Source organism: Colias philodice, chromosome 27 (genome assembly GCF_061535455.1).
Source record: "Colias philodice isolate Cphi_HAF_F1 chromosome 27, ilColPhil1 Martin Lab GWU primary, whole genome shotgun sequence".
NCBI lineage: Eukaryota > Metazoa > Arthropoda > Insecta > Lepidoptera > Pieridae > Colias > Colias philodice.
This window is the reverse complement of record NC_143112.1, coordinates 432,079-448,838: the sequence shown is the minus strand read 5'-3', so window position 1 is coordinate 448,838 and position 16,760 is coordinate 432,079. Positions and strand designations below refer to the sequence as shown.

General features: G+C 33.4%; 3 protein-coding genes across 3 annotated transcripts; 1 reads left to right on the top strand and 2 right to left on the bottom strand.

The window, feature by feature from the left end:
* Positions 1-1,074: 1,074 nt before the first annotated feature.
* LOC149476435 (uncharacterized) lies at positions 1,075-6,466 on the bottom strand. Its single transcript, XM_089711623.1, has 2 exons — positions 6,347-6,466; positions 1,075-4,694 (listed from the first exon to the last, which is right to left on the bottom strand). Exon 2 carries the CDS (start codon positions 4,692-4,694, stop codon positions 1,140-1,142), a length of 3,555 nt encoding a protein of 1,184 aa, XP_089567749.1. The 5' UTR covers positions 6,347-6,466; the 3' UTR covers positions 1,075-1,139.
* Positions 6,467-6,791: 325 nt separating this feature from the next.
* On the top strand, positions 6,792-8,522 carry LOC149476434 (uncharacterized). The gene is made up of 2 exons (XM_089711851.1): positions 6,792-7,013; positions 7,152-8,522. Exons 1-2 carry the CDS (start codon positions 6,828-6,830, stop codon positions 8,334-8,336), a joined length of 1,371 nt encoding a protein of 456 aa, XP_089567977.1. The 5' UTR covers positions 6,792-6,827; the 3' UTR covers positions 8,337-8,522.
* Positions 8,523-8,545: 23 nt separating this feature from the next.
* LOC149476433 (uncharacterized) lies at positions 8,546-10,307 on the bottom strand. Its single transcript, XM_089711850.1, has 2 exons — positions 10,011-10,307; positions 8,546-9,893 (listed from the first exon to the last, which is right to left on the bottom strand). The coding sequence occupies exons 1-2, from the start codon at positions 10,206-10,208 to the stop codon at positions 8,688-8,690; spliced, it is 1,404 nt and encodes a 467-aa protein (XP_089567976.1). The 5' UTR covers positions 10,209-10,307; the 3' UTR covers positions 8,546-8,687.
* Positions 10,308-16,760: the final 6,453 nt, after the last annotated feature.

Genomic DNA, 16,760 nt, shown 5'->3' with positions numbered 1-16,760 from the left:
TAATAAGTTTGATTTTTTCACAGCTTATAGAGATTGTAGATTTTAACATATTTTGATATCTATAAATTTCAACTTGATACCTCCACGCCTGAGAAAAAGGGTCTTGACAGACCGACAAATTTTAAAATTATAAAATATACTTATATATTTTTTTTTTAAGTTTTTTGCAATTATTCCTGTATCTGTGCTATAATATGTTGCTTCATAGTTCATACCGAATTTCAAGATCACGGAAAATACACTGTAGGTTTTGAGTTTTGATTCCCTTGCGAGTGTCGAAATTTGCGAAAATTTTCAGCATTTACGACTGTAGGTATCTTCTGATATAAAAGTTTAATTTTATTACAGCTTTAAGATATTATGGACTTGAGTTTCTAGTGTGAATATCAATTTAATATAAGTAAGCATTCATGAGTAAAATGGTTGCAAGTTTAAATTTTTAAAAATATTTTTTGATATAATCTGATTAAAAATTAAAGTTTTTCGCAATTATTCCCATATGTGTTATGAGGCGTTACCTTACATTGTACTAAATTTAATGACTCTGTGTATACGGGAATAACCCTGTAGGTTTTGATTTCCTTGCGAATGTCGAAATTTGCGAAAAAAAAATTCTCAGGAATTGTTGGATAGATTTTCACAGGATTTTCACTGTCTATGTATTAAGGACTGACTTAAGCTACTTTTATTCTGATATTTCATAAGGATGTTTCATAGCCTAATCATAAGTTAATTTTATACCCAACTAGCTTTTCGCCCGCGTAGTTAAAGGAAAACCCGAATAGTTCGCGTCCCTGTGGCATTTTCGGGATTAAAATCTTATGTGTTAATTCAAGATACCCCATAAGTGTGTGCCAATTTTCATGAAAATCAGTTGAACAGTTTTTGCGTAAAGGAATATCAAACAAACCTACAAATATTCGCATTTATAATATTAGTAGGATACCTAATCTAGATTTGCAGGATACCTAAAACTTACAAAATTAACAGTAGGTCTAGGTGAAAATTTGCGTTATTAATAGCATATTGTAGATATAATATTTATGAGGTGGACGGATAAATAAAACACAGTGATAACCAAATTAAAAAAGCTTTATTCTCAAAAAAAAAAATACATAAATACATACATAGCTTACTGTTTAATACCAAATTCTTGTAATATAATCTGTTTGTAATAAAATAAATTGCACTTCTTGAAACTCACTCGTTTTTAATGTATTGAAAACCTCATCATAGTGCTCAGACCCTTTATGGTATTCTTTAGCGAAGACATGCTGAGCGAGCAAGTGAGCCTCTAAATTGTTATTTTTGAAAAGGCCTTGTTGTTGTTGTGTCGTAAATTTGTGTTTACTCGGTGTGTAACCGATGTAGGATTCTAAAAACTCAGTGAGGCCTTCTTTGTATATCTCTATAATCGACATGAAGAATTCAGCCACAAGTTCCTTGATTTCATTTCCCATATACTGACCGAAATAAGTGCCCACAACTTTCATTGCATTATCTTTATTTTCATCTTTAAATATATTTGGATCCTGTGCTATAGCACTTCTTATTGCCTTAAAGAAAAGTATTATAAAATGCAATTTTACGTATTTTTCGAAATATTCCAATCGTGCCATTACCTTGTGTAGACGTGCGATTATTTTTTCAAACATTAGCAAACATGATATATATTCAGTATCTATAAACACTTCAGTGTATTTTAAAGAACGCAAAAATTCATCCATAAATTTAATTATGCAAGATTTATCTGGTATTTCTTTCCACGATTCATCAATTCGGTCAAAGAATGGATTTAGAACGTTTTCAATTTTTTCCAACTGTTCCTTTTCATTCTTACATAAAAGTAAATACTTTGCTGTTATACGCATGTACATACTCATAATATTACTGGAAACGCGGGCTCTTGTCGTTGGCCTGATACCGCATAATACTAACTTATTGTAGTCTAACAGATTAGCGACCGACAAATCTTTCTTTATGAAATCCTCAACGACTTCACCAATAAAAACGGGATCAACTTTCGGCAGAATATTTTCTAATTTCGACAGAGCTGACATAGCTTTTTTCGACTTGAAAGTTATGTTAATTTGGTAAATTATGGTCCAAAATTCAGCTTCAATGTTCTTCGGAACATTGTTTGTAAGACTTTTATACGTTCTTTTAGGGCACTTTGAAACGTCCATATTTAACAAAATATTTTTCACAATTTTCCAAATATTGGGTTTTATTATGCGGGAATTTGCAAAATAATAGGCCACAGCCACGGAAAGAGCGATATTTGGCTTTTTTTCAGATACATAAGTAAATGCTTCTTCTTCAAACGAGGTGTTCAGAGCGAGTCGCAGGCCAATACCATAAGTTTGGGGCCATTCGAGACACGACTTTACGTATTGTTCCAGAGCAATCGATCTGCAGATTAACACTCTGTTGGCTACAGCCTTCGCACCGAACACTCTCCAACCGACTGCGTCGATGTCCACGGGTGGTTTTGTTTTGTGCGCTAATACTTTAAATGCGGGTGCAATTTTAGACATGGTTGTTCGACTTTTTGTGTCTATCTCTTGTATTCTTTTTAGCAGTATGTAATTCGATGATAATATTGCTAAAGATCGCACTAGGCGCGATTTTGGCTCTCGATTAAAGGCGTCTTCCAAGGCTGTCAGATGCTTAGCAGCGAGGCCGTTTGTTTCACTGAAATAAATTCTTAAAGATTTTAAGAAGCGATCATGATTTGTATGTTTCTTAGACGCTAGAGCGGCAAAACTTTCACCTTCATCTAACAACGATATGTTGTGCCTTAAAGCATTCATGTATGACGCTTCAGATTGTTTTATCGGAAACGTTTGAGCGATGAGCTGACGACGAGCAATTCTTTTATCGAACAGGCGTTCTATTAAATCTGGATTATTTTGCGATATTTTTGCCAGTGTATCAACCGCACCACTGATCTCGTTCACATTCATTTTATATGCGGAAACTAAATCTAAAAATTCGTTTGGGCATTCTGGCAACAGTAACGGTGGCAAATTTTCTTTCACTAGCTTTATTTCAGCGGCACTCAACTCGTAATCCTTGAATGTTGTGAAATGTTTCTTGAATGCGTCCATTAAACCGATAGACTGTAGAGTGTTGTTAACAACATGACGAAGGGTCACTGCGTGGACACCTTCCACACACAGCGGGTCACCCGCGCCGCCATCGAGGCCCAACCCGTGTCCAAATTTAAGCATAGAGTCCCACACGGCATCAGACGCTCGCCAAATACAACCACGTTTCACGAAAGACCTCACAATAGCAGCTCGCAGGTTGCTCGGCTCATTGATGTGCCGCTCCTCAAGCATCTTCATTAGTTTTTCAACTTGCTCCGGCACTCGACCGCTCTTGCTGACGAGGACTAACAGGATGCTTTGTCGCTCTTCAACAGTATTCGAAATCTGCAAGCGACCTGTGAGTTCGGTAAATGTTTTTGCGAATCCCGTGATACGATAACGATTGAAAAGTTGATCTAATAAAGTTTGTCTCTGACAACTGACACCTTCCATTTTCATGCTGCATTGCATATATTTTCGTTTCTTTAAACATCGCCTAAAATTCATGTCTTCACAATCATCAATTTCGTAGTCGTCGTGTTCTTCATTGCTAAAGATATGATCGTCAAGTTCATCAAGCTTCAAAGGGGAAGGTTTCGGGTATGGCCATTCTTTGACTTTATCACCAACAGTTTTGTCACCAAAAACAAGTTTTTTAAAAGAAGCTCTTTCATCGGGAGGCAGTCGCTTTATAAACGGCTCTACAGATTTATAGGAAAACCATGATTCAATGTATTCTGCCTTTGCTAAAAGCAGAACGAGTTCTTTACATTCGTCTGCAGACAAACAAACAGCCAATGTTTTTGTATTTAAAAACTGTGTCGTGTATAATTCTGGCTTAGCCATAAATCTGTTCTTAAAGTTTTTCAGAATATATTGAGTCAATGACGGGCTGAAACAGTTATGTCTATATTCATTAAAATATAATTCAACGAGATCTAGATACATATTCCCATCCATTTTCAATAAACATTTCAAGCTATTGAAATATTCCAACTCGGAATCCAAGTAACGCGTTAGGGCTTTTCGATTACTCTTCAAACCTTCATAATACATTGTAGCAATATGCGGACACGCATCGCACAGTCTCGCTAGATGTTTTGGCGTTATTTTATCGATAATGTTAATTAATTCACCTTTAATAAATTTTCTTGAACAACACCAGAGGAAATTAATTGATTCGTTGAAATTAGATTTGTAGTATTCGTAAAATATTTGGCAACGTTCAGAATCTTTGAGATTTGCTTGAATCCAATGTTTCATTTTGTTTACAGCCGGTTTGATCATCTCTGGAAACAGGACTGTCTCTAAATAATCTGGATTTATGATATTACGATGTTCTGAATCTAATAGCCATGTGCTCTTCAAAACTCTGGTAACATACAGCATATCATCATCTTTGAGTGCTTCAAGAACATAATTTACAATTTTCTGACGATTCGCTACATCGATCTTAAATATCCTTTCGATAGGAGTATTTTCTGGAAGGCTTGGGAAATCGTATGTTTGCTTTCCGCAAGTTTCTGTGACGAGCTTGTTTAGACAGCGATGCCGTTCCCCCAAATTCTCACCCACCAAAATTACTTGACCGCTCGAATCCATCTGTAAAGATTGAAATGTCTTTTGTTATTAAACTGATTAGATAAAATTTGATTGTTGAAAGGCTGCTTCTGTTTCAAAAACTAAACGGAGTGGGAAAAGGGAAAGGATAGAAGCGTCTACATATAAAGCGAAGCTGCGAGCGCAAAGCCATGGTAAAATTCGATTCAAACTTAATGGCGGTTCGGAAATTAGGTGCAAGTGCAGGTGCGCAAAGATACAGCAGGTAAAGTTGACAATCCCGCTGATACCCAAAATATGCCTATTGCGCATCGGAACGTACGATGTTCCGAGTCGCAATTAAGTTTGAATCGTACTGTACTTAATAAGCCCGGTTTACACGCACGCTCTTTCGCGCGCGATTCGGCTTTCACGCGGGAAATTTAAACGATGACAGAGAGAACGAGATTGCGCGTCCACTCCGCACACACTCCAACGCGCCACGCTTTCCTTCGTTCAATCGCGCGCGATTATCGTTTACACGCACAATTTTTCCTCTTTCCTCAAAAACGCACGAATAATCGCGCGCGAAAGAATAAGTGCATAAAAAAACGTGACAAAACAATCCCTCGCGATTGCGCGCGCGTGCTTTCCCGCGTTCAATCCCGCGCACTCAATCACGCGGTAAAGAGTGTGCGTGTAAACCGGGCTATAGGTACCTAGTAATAGTCTCGTACTACATTAATATTATAAATTCGAAAATTTCCGAATATTCGTAACTTTTTAATATTACTTTTTGAACAGAATTTTAAACCATGAATCGGATGAATTTTGTTTAATAAATGAATAAACGATTGTTCGCCGACAGACTTCAGAAGACTTCAAAAGATTATGTGCGTACAAGCAGGTCAGTAGTTAAAAAGATAAAAAAGTATATTTTAAACAAAATATTATTATAAAAAACAAAAACCGGCTGCTAAAATTAATGAACTTAAAAAAGGAAAACAAATATCACAACTTTACGATGTTACAGACAGACAAACAATACAGAATTTGTTGCATAAGATAGGGGCAAAATATCTTAAAAAATATACGTCTGTCTTCATTTCACACAATATAATTATTATGCTCGAAAAATATAACCCTCCGAAAGTATTAACCATTTAGGTTTTTAATGACAATCGCAACGCGTTTACTAAGAAACCCACATTTTGAAAAATCTCGCGTGAGATTGCCCCTAGTTATTTCTTTGCACTTTGCCGCATTACTTGGGTTATTAGTACAATATCGCAACACACTCGAGAGCATATTTGATGAGATTCTTGGTTTTTTGCTTTAAAACAAACAAGACATGAACGCGACCATCGCGCTAAAGAGACTGAGTGCAGTGAGGCCGGTTGACCTATGTTGAGCGGAACATAAGTGATGTAGGCGGTGTCGTCTCCATACGTAGTAATAGTATCTCAATGGCAAAATATAATAATTTTCGAGGACATAAATATAAAACAGATTAAAATATATAATATATTTCGTTTGAAAAGTTCTATAATACAAATTTTCAATGCCGGTTATTAGAAACTAAGTACCTATAAAGTATTATAAGTAAGAAATCTATGTAATCGAATATAAATGTCTTTGGTAAAAATTACAAATTACTTTACATTCTATTTTTACAAATCAGGTTATTATTACGCTAAATAAGAGTTTTTTCTTACCTTATTAGAATTCCTAGGTTTTAACTTTTAAACGACTGCCTATTCTAGACACATTCTAAATTCTAAAAACAAAAATAGCTATGACCTTGATGAGTCAGTATTGATGTTTTTTTTTGTGGACATCTGTCAAAAACTCAAAATTCAGAAATAAAATGTTTACAGCATAAAATAATTTACAATGAAATAAATTAATTGCATTAATTAAAACGAGTACCAAAATATTTTCTCTATTTCAATAAATGTAATTAATAAAGTTTAATGGAATGTTTTAATTTGCAGGTCTTTATTATCTATAATATTCTTGACATAGTTGTGGTAATCTGTGGAATGTCACTGACACATGTCAACTATAATTTGACATGACCCCCTAGCGCTAACCTTGACATTTAACAAGAAAACAACAAACTTTATAATAATTAAAATCAAATTTAAAAAAAAAAAAATATTGCCTTCACTCTAATTTTGAGAATATTGCCGAACCATGTTAACGTATGATGAAATTAATTCACTGGCTCTTAATTTTTTATGCGGCAATGTCAGTCAAATATGTAGGTTATGTTTTGCATCAACAGAAACGAAAAAGATACCCCTTGATAATAATATCACGGTATCAACAACTTACGGTGAAGAAAATGTTACATATTCAAAAATGTTTTCGGATTTAGGAGTAAGTAAATTATTGGATGAAAACCTAATTATAACTTTAATTGAAGTTATTACTTCATAATGTAATTATTTTAAATTACATACCTATTAAAAAATTACAGTGAACATCTAGTTAATAATTCTTAATTATTTGTTAAAGGTGTCGTCAGAAACTTTGCTACCACAGATGCTATGTGAAAACTGTGCATTGACAACTGTTAAGAGTTATGCATTTTTTAAACTTTACCAATATTCAACAGAAAGATGGAGCGAAATTCTAAACATTGTCAACGATAATCTTGATAAATCTAGTAACCAAAAGCAGGATGTTCAAAGTATATTTCTAGTCATAAACAAATCAGAAAATATTCTGTTTCAAAGTCGCTCACAATGTGTAAAGAAGACAAAGAGAGAGGCATTAATCAAATTCAGGGGCATCGTAAATAGGCATAGATCATTAAAGAAAAAAGAAACAACATTAAATGTGGCTTGTTCATTCTGTAATGAAACTTTTAGCAACCTTATACTACTCATGAAACATATGAAGGAACATAACAGGTTATCCCATTCTTGTACACAATGTCCAAAGAAGTTTTCAAATGCCTTTCTATTGAAGGAACACAAGGAACGGATTCACAATCCAAAGCTGTTAAAATGCAGCTATTGCACTGAGAAATTCAGCACACAAAGACAACTAAAATTACATTTGCGATTCTATCATGTTGAAGTTTCATGTAATATATGCCTTTTTAAATTCAAATCAAGGAAAGAACTGAGGACCCATTTGAATAACCATAGCCTCCTGGAATGTGAGATGTGTCAAAAGAAATTCAGAAATAGACAAACATATAAGCGACATATAAAAACTTGTAACAAAGATAATCAGCTACAATTTATATGTGATATATGTAACAAGGTTTATTCACATAAGAGTACACTCAGGACTCACATAGCGACTGATCACGACTTTGGCGAGGTGCTGACTTGTGAATGGTGTAACAAGAAATTTGATGCGTTGAGTAAGCTTAAGAGTCATGCATTAAAGCATACGAAAGAAAAGAATTTCCAATGCCACACTTGCGGAGGTAAATTTGTGTCAAAACCAGCATTAGTATACCACACAAGATTGCACACTGGAGAAACACCTTACCCTTGTGATCTTTGCGGTCAGAGCTTCCTGTCAGCTTCTAGAAGAATGGCACATAAGAAAAGAAAACACTTTGGGCCCACTGAAGAATGCCATATATGCAATACAAAGTTTTTCACAGGATTTCAGTTACGCAAACATGTTCAGAGACATTCAAATCCACATAGCAAGCTTTATGTTGCTAATGATGAAGAGTAATACATTTGTATCTACTATTAATAATATAGTTCTTATTAGTTTACATTCCTGTGTGTTATGCAATCCCTCTTTTAACTACTGCAACTGGTCTACATTAGAAAATATGTTATTTTATCATTGAAACATAATATTGGAATTTATACAGTAAATTATATTTAGTGCAAAAAATATCAGTGTAGTTTTATTTCCAACAAATGATATTCAGTAAAGAAATCAAAATATCAGTGTAGTTTTATTTCATTATATCATTATACATGTATATTATTTACAATTAAACAGCTTTAAAGTTAATCATTACCAACAAATATTACTAAGTATTAAGGCAGGACTTAAAATATTTAAATTCCATATTCAGTCTTCAGGTTTTACAACAAATTTTCGCATGTTCTGTTCCAATGGTAAATTTGGTGGTATAATGCTCCTGCCATAGTACAGCTTGCTCGATGGATCATGGTGTCTACTTATATGCTGTTTGAGAAAGTGACTGGTCACAAATTTCCTTGAGCATATTTCACACATTAGCGTTGGTCCAACATGTTTGAACTTGATGTGTTCAGCACGAGCCGATGCATTGACAAACCTCTCACTGCAAAGCTTGCAGCTGTAGGGCTTTTCCCCTGTATGACGCCTTGTATGATACAACAGCGCCTCCTTTGAAACAAATCTGTTATTGCAAATATCGCATTTAAAATTCTTTTCACCAGTATGTTTAATCATATGAACCCTTAAATAGCTTGGTGCTGTGAATTTCTTGCCACATTCAGGACATTCATGTGGCTTAGCATTGCCATGAGCAAATCTGTTGTGTACGCGTAAACCCCCCTGAGTACTGTATGCCTTATCACACTTTTCACATATGTATGTTTTGTCCATAGAACTCCTACTTGGATGCGGCTCCAATAAATTGTTAAGACATAATTTAACATGACGATCATAGAAATCCTTTGTTGTGTACGACTTTCCACATTTGGGACAGGAGTGCTTTATTCTGTGCCTTTCTTCATGAGCGCGGAGCCTCTCCAAGCCTTTACAAGACTTCCCACAATCTGTGCACACATGACATTTGTGATACTCTTCCTCGTGCTTTTTGAGACCTTCCTTTGTGCCCTGATAGTGTGAGCATTCTGGACATTTGTAACGGTGCTCACGACTATCGTGCAAACTCAAGTCTATGTTTGTTGCAAATGTTTTGTTACATTTACCACATGTTACCGAACCATGGAATGATATATTATGCTCGTTGAGCGAATCAAATGTTTCAAATAGTTTAAGACATTCCAGACATTCAAAATGTTTGTTTTTATTTGTAAATTTCTTCTTACGTATTGGCTTACTCATGAATAACAAGTCTACTTCGGTTTCCTCTACATTAATAAAGATATTTTTATCTCCAGCACAAGCATGAGTGTCCTTCTTAAAAGCCTTAGAAATATTTTCAAATACTTTGCTTAAAATTTCTGTGGTCTGTTGACATCTATGAATAAAGTGCATCATTGACTGTACACTTTCCACACAATCAATACATAGAGCATCTATTCCAGCAATCTCCTCAGAAAACTGTAACGAGTATGAATGTAAATATGTGATCAGTTTCATTATATTATTTGCAATTTGACAAAAAAATGATATGTGTAAAAATAAGGTAACTATTACGAGAAAATATTTATAACTCACCTCTTTACCCAATTGTTTACTGAGAAGCTTGTAAACTGGTTGGAAATCACCACCATTAGGATTTACAGAAATAGGGTCGCTTAGTCGAACGTAATTTTCTTCTATTCCCCTCAGACATAACCTACAATGACTAAATCTATTCTCATTTAATATGTTAGACACAATGACACTAATATTTACACTTGAAAAGTAAGGCATATTGTGAAAATAAATTAATCAAAATTTGCGCGCGCTTCCACAAAATTTCGTTCAACAATTTTAGAGTTTTAGACGAATGAAAGTTTTAAGATGGCAGCGCCATTACCAGTGCAAACTTAGCACCCCATCTATGGAATTTTGGGTCGAAAATGACCTTGATCGTTAGGTCCCCGTTAGGTCCTTTAAGGTCCACCAATTTTTTCGTTAGGTCCCCTTTAGTTTTTTTTTAATAATTTTTTAAATTTTAGGTATAAAAAAATTACACTTTAGCACCCCATCCATAGAATTTTGGGTCAAAAATGACCTTAATCTATAGGTCTTCGTTAGGTCCTATAAGGTCCCACAATTTTTTCGTTAGGTCCCCTTTAGTTTTTTTTTAAATATTTTTTTTTTAATTTTGGGTATAAAAAAATTACACTTTAGCACCTCATCCATATCAAAATTGGCGAATTTTATCAAAATCGTATTCTTTACCGTTAGGTCCGTATATGGTATAGGTCCATCATTGAAATTGTTAAATTATTTATTTTATTAAAATCTATATATTTATAAGAAAGTCGTGTTAGTTACTCCACTTATAACTCAAGAACGGCTGAACCGATTTAGCTGAAAATTGGCAGGGAGGTAGTTTAGAGCCAGGAGAAGGATATAGGATACTAAATATGTACCACGGGCGAAGCCGGGGCACTAGTTATAAAATAATTGAAACCTGCGCATGCGCCTTAGAGCATTAAGACATGCGCACATCATACATAAACAGCGCGAAATTTAAATTGGTATCGTTTCATTTATTAAATCAATAAATAAATCTATACTAGTCACGTCTGGTTCGAACTCGGAGCAATTAACTAGCCTGGAGAAGTAACAATTAATTGAACAATAACGCACTAGTTTGGCCTTTTTAGCTTATGGCAAAATGTCATGCGAAAAAAGAGGACAGATATATGTCAGTTCGACAGTTTGAAATGACATGTAGCCATTTCAATTTGTTTTGATCACCAGTCTGGTGATCATCGCTTGGTTATTTTAATTATTTGTTTTGAAGTGAAAAACGAGTGTTTTAGTTTAATTTGTTATTTTATGAAAAGACAATTGACTAAAGATAACATGGCTTGTGTTGCTTACGGCTGTAAAAGCCGTAGTAATGTGAAATCGGACGAAGATAGAAATTTGTCATTTCACAGGTTAGTGATTTTGATCAATTTTTGGCTAATTGTATTATAAATCAGTGAATTTACGTTATTTTCTAAATCATCTATGTTTTATCTACCCTTGATCATTGAAATGAAATCATAATTAGCTTATTTTTGAGAGAAAATGCAAAATATTACTTCCATAGTGTTGTGCAGTTATCGATACTTGAGTAGGTACGAAATACTTCATTGACAATGACTGCTTTAGGTTAGGAGAAAAAAAAAGGTATTTAAGTATGGATTTTATTGTTATTTGCAGGTTTCTGGCTTGAGAAAAATTAAAAGATGTTTGGGTTAAAGCTATAGCACAGGGAAAATTGGAAGCCTTCAAAACATTCTCGGCCTTGTTCAAATCATTTCGAATCAGACGGGAAGAAAAGTAAAGTGCTTTGCAGAGATGCTGTGCCACAAGTTTATGGTGGCATCTATTTTAAATAATAAATATTGTAATTTGGTAATTAAGTTTCGAAATAAAATGTTGTAAAAATTTATTTTAAATTTTATTTGTTTTATTTGAAGCAATTTATTTTAAACTTTTACCAATTTTTTCCTGTGGGAATGAGTTATTTTCCCGCGGTAAATTGTAGCCTATATGTTATTCTGATGTTTAAACTATATAATAGGCTATTTGACAAGGTTTTGAAAACTGTCTCAAATTATTAAGATACGTTTATAGAGCACACAAAACACATGTTTCTTAATTTTTTGTAGTTATTCATTGAGAAAATGGAAAATAAAAACATGATATTCAAATACGCCGCCAAAACACAATGTTGAAGAATATGGCGTCTCGCGACCATGGTGACGTCACAGCGGCGTAAACATCAACTTGCTCCTAGTACTTATTGTTCGTTTTTGTTTTAATTATAGTATAATTAAGTTAATCTGTTTAAAAACCAGAAAATGAGTTCTTATAGGTGGTGTGTAGTTCCTGGATGCAGAAATACGACTATTAAAACCCCTGACAAACTATTTATATGTGCTCCAAAAGATATAAAAATGCGTAGAAAGCGGTTGCAGTTAGCTCGCAGAAATCCAAGTGATATTAGATATATCAATTAAAACAGTTATATTTTTTTGTGAAGACCACTTCGATGTAAGTATGGTGTTGAATACCTAGTAGGCAGTTTATTTTATTTGCAATACATAGTATAAATCGTCTCATTACTTACCTGCTTGAGGTAAGATAATGATATATATAAATTGATGATGACGTGTTTGTATTGATATTGAAAATAATCAATACACACACGTCAATCCTATAAACTGTATGGCTGAAATGAAAAATAAAGGACTTAATCTAAAAAATGTATACTTCATAATTATTGTGCTATTGTGATTCATGTTTGTAGGTACAATTAACTAAAAAGGTAATGAATGACGATTGAAATATTAACTTACGTAGCTGTTTTCACATTTCTCAATTGAGGAGCGTAAAAATCTTGGTTGTTTTTAAAGAACATGCCAACCATTATAGCACAGTATTACAATATTATTTCCTAATTATAGCGTCCACTTTAGGTAGATTTCTACTGTCTGCTTTTTCGAAATTAGGTTCCATGACAAACAAAACTAACACATAAAGAACAAAACTGATTACAGACACCTTGAATCACAAGAAATAAGTTATACAAGAAACAAAACCAAAAGCGAAATTCAGCAACGACGTGAGTAAACGTTGGGATCTCTTGTTATTTACGCCGCTGTGACGTCATGGCAGATGCAGCCAATCATGGATGTTTTCGGTCACGTGGTCATTTTAAAAAATATGATGTTTTTTCTCGACGATTTATAAATCAATAAGTTATTATTTATATCATTTATTAATTTAAATCGCTTCAAAAACCTTATATATATATGGATTACACAAAAAAGTAATTTATTTTTTATACTGTCAAATAGCCTATTGTAAAGTTCCATAAAAACTCATTCAGTAGTTTTCAATCTTATATATTTTTGCTTTTATAATATGTATTAGTAGGATACGATTATTGATTTGTAAAAAGATCAACCAGGTGGAAGTCAGATTCGCGCACGAAGGGTTCCGTATAATTCTATGAAAACAGGAAAAAATACGTACTTTTTTACGAAACCATAAAAATCAACCTTAACCGAAATACCTAATAACCAAGCCTAATAATATTAATATTTTTTTTATAAATACCACTACCATACAATGCAAGGCAGTCAATACGCATCGTAAATGAATAATTCCAAATTAAACGAATCTTAAAATTTGGAATTACCTATCCATAATTCAAAATTAAACGAATCTAAAATTATCTTCAAGCAATTTTATAACTTAATTTTTTTATTAATCGATATTTTAGTATTCGATAAAGTGGCAAGCACTACCTTTTTAGAACAAAAAGTGGCTACATGTGGATTTGAATGCCAAGCCGATAACAGTGTGTTGTCTCTTTCTATCGCATTAATTAGGATATTGAATAAAAGAGAGCCACTATATAAGAAACGTTCAATTAATTGTTACTTCTCCAGGCTTGTTAATTGCTCCGAGGGTTCGAAAGATGAGACTGGCTTTTTATTTCGAAAATTTATTTGGCAACACTTAACAGTTAACTGTCATTAAAACCTGAGTTGTTGATGTGTCAAAGCTTGTCAAAGTGATTTTATTTTCTGCGATTTTAGCTTAGGATTTTAGTGATTTCTAATAATTGAAAACTGAGTTGAAAACATGACGAAAACTTTAAACTATGATTAATAAATTTAAAAAGAAACAATTTGAAAGAGATGTAGTTTTCAAGGAAAAACACACAGTGTGACTTGATATTTTGATACTTTTCATCTTGATTGCATTGCACATTATATGATTTGTTTAATATTATTATTATTATTTTGCATGGATGATACCAGTAATCCAGTTATAAACTATTAAAGCAACAATATAAAATTGAACGATCTGTCCGTTCAAAATGTTTAAAGACACAAAATCAGTATCTCAACGAGATTTCTTCTATGACCGAACCATGTTATTCATGTTGAAGAGCAGTACAAAAAAAACAAGATGGAATAACTGCAGAAATGGAAGAGTTAATGATGTCAGAGATAATGATAGTGATTCTTATTCTTTATTCGCGGCTGAACGCGGCTTTTAGATTTAATATGATTATATTGATTAAACAAAATTTAATTGTATTTTATTATGTTTTTTATTACTTTCACTAGCTGTTCTTTTTTTTATCTGTATCAGATAACTGTACCAGATTACATATATATAATATTATATAGATGAAGAGTTTGTAGAGGTTGTTAATCTCTCAAAAAAACAAAGCTCGTAATAATAAATTAAAGTATCAAAACTTTATTTCCAACTATAACCTAAGTTACCATTAGGTTACCTTAATATGATGATTTTTTGAATTTGCCGCCTTTTCCAGTCTTATCTTTCGTTAGCCGGACTATCACCACAGTATCACCATATTTCCTACAGTATGGCGACGAATGTACTTGTGCAGAGAAACGGAGGGGAACTGGCGGGGGGTCGGGCGACGTGGGCCGCTTAATGCAATCACGCTGAGTTTGCATTAACTATCGCGAAAGGACGACGCAGTCGTATTTTTTGTGTAATAATTTTATTATACATAGGTACTTACATATTCTATTATGGCGCGCAAAAACTGTTCCGTTTACGGATGTAAATCTACATTGAAATCCCAGAAGGAAACAATATTTCAGAAAGATTGTATTAATAATTGTATCTGTTGAATTAAAATCAAAGCTATGTATATGTTGTCCTCATTATTTTCTAATCAGATTGTACATCCCAATGCGAATGCATTACTTCTTAAATGGTATAATATACAATTAAGAACATCCAAAAATAAAGTGTCCACGTAAATAATATTTAGCAGTGCAATATCTGTAATTATATATTTATGAACAAATGATTACATCAGATTTAATAATCGCAATTATTTTGAATGTACATATGAATAAATGATTTCATCATAATATTAATAATCACAATTGTTTTATTTCCCATTTGTTGCAACCCTAGCGTATTTTCGTGTGGCAGCGTAAGTACCTACGCTGGCGGCGGCATCGCGCGACATCAAAGGCGTTTCCTTACTGTAGGAAATAATATTGTAATACTGTGCTATCACTATCATTATTATATTATACATAGTATAAAACAAAGTCGCTTTCTCTGTCCCTATGTCCCTTTGTACGCTTAAATCTTTGAAACTACGCAACGGATTTTGATGCAGTTTCTTTTAATAGATAGAGTGATTCAAGAGGAAGGTTTATATGTATAATAACATCCATTAAATAGTGGAGAAGTACTGCTATTTTTGAGGTTTCTAATGTGATGTCGTAAAAAATTACCAGCCTTACTTATAAAAACTGACTGATCTGTTGCATAAACACCTCTCAGTTAAATAACTCTCAACTCCTTAAACAATGATTAAAATAATCTTAGGTACTTATAAACCTATCTCAGCAGTCTCTCAACTAAGTTACGTCAATATATGTATTTTTTTCTAGTAACATTATCGAAATAAAACCCGCTATTCACGTAAAACTTGACTAAAAATGTACTTTTTGACAAATATGAATGGTAGACTTTATTTTGTATGACGTTTAACTGAAAATAATTAGTGCTCGAGCGAGCACATATTATATTAGAGAATAAGGATACGTCGACTAATACAAATACAGCAAAAAAACTTGCATGGGAAGATGTTTTGTCTTGGTTATTTTAGTTTTACTTATTCTAACAGTTTCTTGTATTTAATAAATTGTTACAGTGTAATAACATTATTATTGTATTTATATTTCAGTTATAATATCATTTCACTCCATAAAAGGGACTTAAGCCAAATACAAAATCAGTGGAGGAATTTGAAGAAAGCTAAGGCTTCGGAACACAAATTTAGAACGGCAAGAAACATGACAGGCGGGGGACCTCCGCCACCAAGTCCTCCGCCTGAAGATCAAGAGCTTATAGCAGCTCTTCCTAATGAGTTTGTGGTTGATAACAATCCTTTCGATAGCGATGCAACACATGGCCAACAGGTTTATATTTTTTACATTTTCTACTGCTATTATTCCTTAATTTGGAATATCCATTAAGGGATAATAGCGCTATGCTATTATTCCTTAATTTGGAATATCCATTAAGGGATAATAGCGCTATGCATATATAGTTTTTTATTGTGAGATTGAGTAATTATATTTTATATATTTATAGGAAGTTACGGGTTGACTTTAGAAACGTGCGGCACGAATTTCGGCGCGATTTTAATTTTTATCGATCGATAATGATGACCCGAAACATACATTAGCGGCTTTTCGTGCGGAAACGTGTAATTACTGAGAAATCTTTTTTTTAATTTTT